This window comes from Drosophila kikkawai, chromosome 3R (assembly GCF_030179895.1).
Source record: "Drosophila kikkawai strain 14028-0561.14 chromosome 3R, DkikHiC1v2, whole genome shotgun sequence".
Lineage (NCBI taxonomy): Eukaryota > Metazoa > Arthropoda > Insecta > Diptera > Drosophilidae > Drosophila > Drosophila kikkawai.
The window spans coordinates 17,032,027-17,041,311 of NC_091731.1; the positions used below are offsets into that span (position 1 = coordinate 17,032,027).

General features: G+C 38.5%; 1 protein-coding gene across 1 annotated transcript; it reads right to left on the bottom strand.

Annotated features, from left to right (window-relative positions):
- Window positions 1-8,820: 8,820 nt before the first annotated feature.
- LOC108085382 (uncharacterized) lies at window positions 8,821-9,285 on the bottom strand. The gene is given in 4 exon segments (XM_017181949.1): window positions 8,821-8,889; window positions 8,892-8,935; window positions 8,938-9,153; window positions 9,258-9,285. Coding segments are annotated over 4 exon segments (357 nt in total).

Consider the following 9,285-nt stretch of genomic DNA (forward strand, 5'->3'; position numbering starts at 1 on the left):
ATCCACTAAACTTTGATATATTGGAACATAGAAAATTAAATATCATAAACGTGTTGAAAATATAAATACACTAGACAAAATTATAAATTATTATATTAAAATAATTATACTACTTAATTGAATGGCTTTTCAGATAACAATATGGTCATCCGATGAGCATGATAAAAAGGGGAAATATAAAACAAGGCAGAAAAATTGCAGATATTATAGAAATCTCTGCTGTCGTACTTTTTCAGCCAGTTTTACTTCTGATGAAATTAATATTAATGCAGAAAAATGTTTTTATATTTAATTTACAATCAAACATAAAAGGAAAGCAACTACTGGAAGCCGAAGTTTAAATATCCTTTCAGTTTGCAAATGGATCTAAGCCTAATTTTAAACAGGTCATAACTAACAAAAATTCCTTAGTTTGCTTTATCAGACTAACAAATCAGAACATGTAATCTAAAATTTAAATAATATAATGTGTTTTTTATTAAGAATTTTATAAGGGTCAGCCCTTGCAACATTTTCTAAAAATTTAATAAAAATGAATTCATTTTACATTTCTATCAGACATGGCCAAATCGACACGCCTAATGATGCTAATCAAGAACATCAATATCAATATCCTTACAAAAAATGTATATTAATCTTTCATCCAAAATATAAATAAACAAAACAACTATGTTATTAAAATACATATACGCAAGGCCCATCAGAGTGCCTTTCTTATCTCCGTGGAATCGTGGAAAATGGCTGCCTTTTATGCAAATACAAAATGGCTCTGATGACACTGCAAACAAGGGCGGCGACAGTCGAAAGCCGATAACAAATACGAATTGCACTCAACTAAATGAAAAGCAGCACGAAAAGCCCGTAAAAATGGGACCTCGACAAATGAGTGACCATAAAAAATATGTAATTGCAGCGGGTGGGCAATTAGGTGAAATAATCAAATTAGCTGATAAACTGAAAGGGAAACTACTGAACATTAAACTTGCCGGCGGCCAAAGACAGACCATTTCTGCTGCTAAATGAAGCAATTTCCTAGTGATTCGAGCATGGAAAAGCCAGCAGCATTCTTAACAAAGAAAACAAACATATTTGACATACTACACTGAAACCATTTCCTTCAATCTTTCCATCAAGTTGTAATTTTTTGATTAAATGAAGCTAAAACCAATACTTGTTAGACATTTATTTAGAAACCCTATTATTAGTTTTAATGATTAAAATAAATTTAACTTATTAAAAACTAAAAAGTTGCATAGTTTTTGCTTTAATTCTATCATAATAACTTTAGTTTATGTTTAATTAATTAAAAAAATATATATTTTTTATAGATTATTGATTTTAAATGTTTGATTCCCAATACTTTTTAATTAGAACGAACAAAGCACAACATTTTCATTACTTTAAAATCAGTTTGGGACAAGTTAGGTTGATTTTAGGATTTTATTTTCTGTTACAAAGGTTATTTGTTGATATTTTTTATTTATTTCATAACACAGAAGACCTTCTTTAAAGTTTAGTTATTTATAATTTAATTATTATTTGTAATTTAATTTATCAGCTTAAAATCAACAAATACGACGCAAATTTTTCCCTGTGCCTTTACTTTAAGTACTGCTTCCCCCAGGTGGATGGGCCCAATTGCATTGATTAACTAAATAAACGGCCTTCCCATGCAGCACTTGCATTTTAATTTCATTTATTTCGACCTTTTTCCCCGAGGAATGGCTGCAGTTGCAATGGCAGTTGCAGTTGTCACAGAACCGAACTGAGCCAAAAATCTGCTGCTGCGGCTACTGCTGTCTTTTTTCCACCCGCCGTCGCCTGCGACACATGTCCGAGCCCATAAAAAATGCCTTGTCAGAAGTCCAAACTAAAAAAAAAAGACAACTAAAAAAAATTAAAACAAGAGAGGGGAAAAAAGGAATACTCGCAAAAAACGATGCCAATCGAGAGGCGAGCAGCGAAAAAAGAAATAAACCAAGTGCTCCAATAAAAATTCCACCGCCTTCGCCTGCATGCCGCCCTGCTCGCACACTGGCTCACGCCCTCTCTGTTCCGCACGCTCTTTCCCGCTTTTTGTTTGCCTTTCGCTGGCTTCGTTTTTTTTTAAGAGCGCCTCGCCGCTTTTTCCCCCGGTTGCTCTTGAGCTTGGCTCACACTGCGTATGAGTGAAATTTTTTCAGTGCCGCCGCCTGAAATGAATATGTGCGATTATTAGCCAGAAAAAGTGTATTTCGCTTTTTGTTAGCCACTTCGCCGACTTTGGTAGTTTTTGCGGATTTTTAATTTGAATATTACATGTATTAAAAACTCATTACTACGCGTGGTGCTGCGCCATCGAAGTTGGTCAATGGGCTAATGGTCGGCGGATGCGTCTTTTTTGTGTGTGTTTTATCTTCTGTGGAAAATTATGCATTTGGGATCGCAAAGAAGACATTAAATACGAGTTTATTTCTCATTCGATATTGACATTAAAAGCTGGGAAATTGAAAATCTGAGACAAGATTAGCATAATGGTTGTTTCTAAGTGAAAATGAAATTGATCTGCCAGTAGCTTTGGTTTTTAATAACAATCAACCAAGAACAAATTAAAAATTATTTTTAAAGAATTCAACAGCTAAACAACATATTGAATTATATTTTGGGATAAAGTTATTAAACAATAATAGAATAGTTGCAAGATTTTTTGGTTGCTAATTTGCTGTTGATAAAAAATGTATTTCGAATTTGTAGATTATGTTTTTCTTTTGTTTTATTTTAGCTCTTTCCCTTTTAAATTCTAAAAGTCAGCTCTAGAAACTTGAAAATAAATTGTTTTCTTCTGTAATGTTTTTTAAAGACATATTTTTTGATAATAGAAACATAAAACCAAAATAAACCGTATCTATTCAGAGTTAATAGTTAATAAACCAGCTTATTAATATCGATTAATTCATAATCTAGCCTCCATTGACGGATGTGGACTTTCATTTTTAGTCATTATAACGCCCCCGACTTTTTTCCATAAAGATTTAGCCATATAAAAAGACGCAGCACTCGTCACAGAGCGTGCAACGGGCAACGTGCAACATGCAATATGCTCATTCATGCTCAAAGTCAGGAGAAAAGAAAAGCCACTCAAGCAAAAACCCCAAAATCAAATCAAAGTTGCTCAAGAGACTACGACGACGATGGAGCCGGCAAAAAGCGAGAAGCAGGAAAAACCACAAACAATTTTTTCTGGGGAGCAACAGAGAGAGCGAGAGACGACAGCCAAAGAGAGCCCAACGGGCTTTTGGCACTAAGAGAGAGAGAGAGCGAGCGAACTAGTTTTTGCCCCCCCAAAGACGACAGTGGAGCAGAGCAAAAGGAGTAAAAAAGCGGCTGCGCAGGCGTCGCCGTCTGCCCCAAAGCCTCTCCCCACGCGGGAGCGAGCGAGACGGAGAGCGCGTGGGAAAGAGAGGGGAAGCTCGCGCTGCGATTTGGCGCGAGTGCGAGGCATTTGAATGCTTTTTTTCGTGGCCGCACTCAGCATTCGAGTTCGGAATTCTTGCGAGCTTGGCAGCAACTTTTTGCCGCTGCTCGCCAAGTCAGTAGCAGTAGCCCGTAGTCAGCACCAGCCAGCAGCCGAATTAAGCCTGGCCCAAACCCAAGTGGCCGGCCACTGTCCACTTTCGCGCGCGCGTTCCAGCCAAGTGCACTCCGCTGCAGTTCTGGTTCGAGTTACGAGTTTCGAGTTCCCGTTCGCGTCTTTTTGCCAGGAATTCTGTGTTCTGTCGCAAGTGCAATGCATTTTCGCCATTCCGCGAGTGCAGCTGTATCACAATTAAAATCGAGCCCCGAGTGCAGTTGCAAATTGCGATCACAACACCCTCTCCAAGCCCCCCCTCCGGAAAGGGTTCCGAATTGGCCAAGTGTCAACGCATTTGAGGCAGCAATAAACGTGTTTCGGTGCATTGCTGAATAATTTCGTTAATGGTCGAGATCGCGATCACGATCAGCTGAGCGCGGATCAAGTGAATGCTGGTGCCAGTGTACGAATATCGAAAAATATCGAGCTACGGAAATTATCGGAATATTGGATTATGCTAAGGCTTCTTCAAAAGCAACGTTAAATGTAATTGTCAAATGGTTAAATAAAAGCAAAAAAATATATTCAAAATTAGAAGCAAAAAATGATAACCTGTCTTAAAAATTTATAAATAAAATATGGGATGAAAGGATCTCAAAACATTTTTGAAGAGACAAGATTCTTTGGATATCTAACTTTTTGCCTAACTTTTTTGGTAAATGGGTTAATAAAAGTAATTAGATTGTGGAGTATTCGATTATAGGGTTTCAATCATTGAAAATACATACTAAATAAAAGTTTACTTTACCTTAAATGAATTTGTTAAACAATAAATAATCTTCATATGTCAATTACCCATTGAGAAATGTAGTTTCTTCCAAATTAATGCCAAAGATAGCGACGTTTTAATTAACAGTAGAAATATGAATATATTTATGAATTTAAGTCACTAGAAAAAAGCTCATTATTCATTACTCGCCTGTCATTGAGTATACACAAGCCTCCAAATATTTCCATAAATAATTGATCTCAACGTAAAACTTTTTTACTTTTCGTTCTATATTCTGTTTATTGAACTCAAAGTTGTTTTATTTTTTAAGTGTTATGAATGCTTTTTAACCATTTGACCGTTTTCATCAGGTATTCCTTAGAGAAAGTGATTTAAACAATTAAAGAAAACAAAAACCATTTAAATACAAAGCATAAGACAAGTGAAAAACGTTCTTGAAGTGCCCCAGAAGTGGATTTCGATTGGGAGAAACCGAAGGTGCTTAAATGATTATGCATGGTACCTGGTACAAGGGACCTCAGTTGGCGCATCATCCTCACGGCAGCACCCACAGCCACAATCACAGCGACTACCATCAGTTCCGCTCGTACCCCTCCTTCGTTGTGACGCCCTACCACGATGGCCATGTCCAGGGTTCGGCTACGCCAACGCCCTGCAACGGTCCAGGTCCGCACCCAGCTCCAGTCTCGCTACCCGTCTGTCAAACCGGCCACGGATCACCTATAATTGTCGAGGGATCCTTTGCCGCCGCCGCTGCAGCCGCCGCAGCTGCTGCCGCTACTGCCGCTGCATCCGTTGCCGTCGGAGGAGCTAGTGCCACACCCCTGCTGCCCAGTCCGCCCATCAAGATCGAGCAGGTCTTTGGTGAGCCATCCGCATCCTCGCTGGGAGTCGTCGTCGAGGACTACGCACTGAGCCTGGACTCCGTGGAGCATACGTTTAGGGTGAGTGCACCGTGATAATTTACTTACATTTAAATAGTAAATAAAATAAATATAGGGAATTATAAATATATAAAAACATAAATATACATAATGTCAAAATTCAAAAGGGCAACAGATTTAGCTTCTCTAAAGTCTTTTTAACATAAAATTATCTATCACTAGTTGGTGGAATTTAAGTTAGGTTTATTTGCAGCCACTGAAGAAATTTAAGACAACAAGGTAAAAAAATAGATTATATGTTAAGAACGTCAAAAATAAGTGTTTAGGAAGCAAGATTTTTTTCTGATATCAATACATGTTATCTTTTCGTGAGCCTTTTGAATTAGCTCAATTTCCCTTTGCGTGACCTAAAACATTATTTAGCAAATATTTGTTTAAACTTTCATTCAGAAAAACAATTTTCTTACCAAAAAATATTAAAAATAAATTTATTAAATGTTGTTCAAGTGAAAGAATTGATTTATTATTGCAAATATTTAAATACTTTATGCAAATATATATAATAAAGTATAAAGAAATGTGAAAAAATTAACACACGCAACCTTGATGGCTTTAAAATTATTTGCCACCGTCATTTTGAGAAAAAGTAACTAATTTAAAGTGCTATTTAAATTGTAACTAAGCATAAAGATGACTTTCTATGGTTAACTTTATGGCACTTACAAATTATATTGTGAAATTAAAGTAGGAAAAACGGTTAACTTAGAAAACTTTGTAAAACAAACAAAGAAAAATAACAACAGAAGTGAAACGGGAAGAAAGAAATGCTGTTTTTGTTAGTCAGAATTTAATATTAAAAAGTAAGCTATTCATTCTATACAAAACAGCAAAATACATCTGTACATTTAGGCTGGATATAGTTTATGCCATTTGCTTTTTTTTTATTTAAATATTTATTTATTTGAGAATTTTTATATGAGAATTAGTGGTTGCTTATCAATCGAGTCTCAACTATTATTAAATTAAACAAAATTCTTTTGGTAAAAGACAAGAAAAGCAAGGGTTTCGACGTAATTACGATTTTTCTTCAGCACATTTCATGCATATATTAGATTTTAATGGCTAACAACGCGTTAAAGAATAATTTAAGGATGGGTAAATAAATACAAAAAATAATTGTATCTATTTTTAAACTTAAATTTTTTAAAGCTGATTGCTCTAAATAGCTTTGCCTGATTTTATTTCAGTGTATGGATAATGTTATTATGTCAAATTATTGGTTAGCGTCCCCCATTGGAGCAGCTGCTGCACTTGTGCTCTCCCCTGCCCTCCACTCGCTTCACGCAACCCCGGGAAAGTGGGCGTGCTCCAAATCAATTTCCATAAAATCATCCAATAACACTTAAAAGCCAAACGGAGCAAAAAGCGGCACACACAAGTGGCAAGCGAGTGGAAAAAACACGAAAACAAACACGCCCCCAATACGAAGAGCGCGTTAAAGAGCATTTTCTTCCGTTCTCTCTTTTTGGGTGAAAGTAAGAGAGCGCGTGGTTTCGAGTGTTTTTCGGGGGAAAAAGGCTCAAGCTCCCACTGCTGGGCTTTTTTGTGGGGACGAAAGGATACTTTTTGTTGGTCTGGTTTGTGCACAGGATACGCCATAATTGCCTGGCTTTCAAAGCTTTTCGCTGTCTAATGGCAATTGACTTGATGACTCCCCAAGTGGCTTCAAGGAAAAGAAAGGACATTCAACAGGTGCATAAAGGGCTAAAGTTGCGATTTTAATGTTGTTAAGAAGCGGCTATCTATGTAGAAGTATTTTTTTAAATTAAGATCCTTAACTTTAAGCATAAGACCAGACATAGTCCCAAGGATTTTTTAATTAAAGTTATTTTAGGCTACAGTTTTTATGTATAACCCTTTCTCCCCACGTTGAGGGTATCCTTAAGGCCAATATCATGTGCTTCTGTTGCTTTTTTTAATGCAAAATGAACGCACGCTCCTTATGCTTATAAAGGAAACCCTACCACGCGTCTCACCCAAGTAAATACACGCTTAAGGACCCCCAAGTATGTGTGGGCCGCTAGCAAAGGGCAACTGGAAATCCTTGAACATAAAAGGAAAACATTCAGGCAGCCCAGCCACCACTTGCACATAAAAACATATGCTCCTGGACAGGATTTAGTTTTGGGAAAGAGGGTCCTTCTGCCCGCTATCCGCGCAACGCTGACTGCGACGCCAGCTGCACTGCTGCTGCTGCTGCGCTGCAATGCAACTGCTGCACTTCGCATTCGCCACAACGCTCAGTTCATTCTTGTCCTTTCTTTTTTTAAAGCAAATCGGCTTAGGAGAGCATTGCCAGAAAGTAATCTTAATATGGTTTTGAAATTTTCCAGAAAAGATAGAGTGGGGAAGAGGGATGAGAATGGAGTAAGGTCAAGCGAAAATACATTCATGGAGGAAAGAAAAACAATGATTGTGGGTTATTAATAATACTTTGCTACTGTGACAATTTAAAGAAGTTATTTCGAAAAATAAAAAACAAAGATCCTAGTAAACAATTACAGGTTTCTGTTTTTTTCTTTTTAAATTAAGGTGCCCCACAAATATTTAGGATCTTATATTAACATTTGACAGACCTTTGTAATAAAAGGATTGGTGTTTCATAAATTCATAAATTGTCATTATTATGTTATTAATGTAATCTTTGGTCCATTTAATCCTTAATGATATTGTGATACAATTTAAATTGTAGGAGTTTTAAAATAAAAAGTACCCTTAAAACCTAGACCTGTCTTAACCAGACTGTCAATATTACAAGTAAACCTAATCAAAAGCTCCAATCCCTGATACTCCCTCGTTGTTGCCTCGATCTTGTTTCGCCTTCGGAATACGTAATACTTGAAGGATACTCCCTTACAGACGCAGTTCCATTTAAAGGGAGAAAAATTGCAGCGGATAATAGAAAAACATTCCGAGAAATTGCACGGCGAGCGCAGCGGCAAGCACAACAACGGGCTTCAGCTGAGGAAAAAAAATGGGGGGAAAAAGGGAAATAATATAAACAAAATGAAGGAAAAGAAATTGGCGCTCGTGAAATGTTAACGGGGCCAGGAGGACGCTCAGCAGGACGCTATAGCTGTGGCTATATCTACGGATATGGCCAAGGCAGCGACGCCGGCCGAGGCTGCGACGCTGGCTGCGACGCGAACTGCGCTGAGTGTTTTCGTCCTTTCTTCGATGTGTCGTCGCCGCGCTTTCCTCTGCTGGCATCTGTACGAGTGTGTGTGTGTCTGTGTGTATGCGAGTGTGCCAGGACATCACACGGTTTCGCTTTTCTTTTACAACTTTTTGTTATTATTTCGTTTTTTGCTCGACGCCTGCAATGTATTTCTTTCAGTTTGCTGGCGTTTTTTGCTTCATGTGCAAGAAAAAATACCATTTTACTTGGCTTTTTTATGTCCGCGTTTGAGTGTTAGTGTGTGTGTGTGCGTGTGTTTGTTACTGCTGCTGCTTTTCCGAGCTCTACTTCTTGAGTTTCCTTTTCGCGCGCGCCATTTCGCTGCTCCGACTCCTGCTTCTGCTGGTCCTGCTGCTACTTACCCGTACAACAAACATGGCCATAAGTCGCCGGAGCTCGCTTCCGCTCTGTCTGTTTTTCTTTTTCCCAGCCAGCAGCTGCCTCGGTCGCTGCCTCCGCCGGCGTCTCTGCGACGTCGCAGCAGCTGCGACTGTTGCATGTGGCAAGAGTTTGTTGCCTTTGGCGGGACTGCAGCCTTCGTTGTCTTCAGTTCGCTCGGGCTTGGCCAAATCTATTGGTCGCGGTGCCGCGTTCGCGTCCGCATCCGTATCCTTGCCCGTGTCCTTCTCGGTGTCTTGTTCCTTAAGCGGCCACTGCAGGCCAGATGGCGCCACACTCACTATAGGCAGGGCTGAGAAATTACAATTAGGACTAATAGTCTCAAGGGGAGGAAAGGGAAGGACAGAACTTAGACACAGATCTACTTGGCTCATGAAGCTAGAATATAATGCATACGCCACAGCAGGGCTATCAGTTTTCTCAT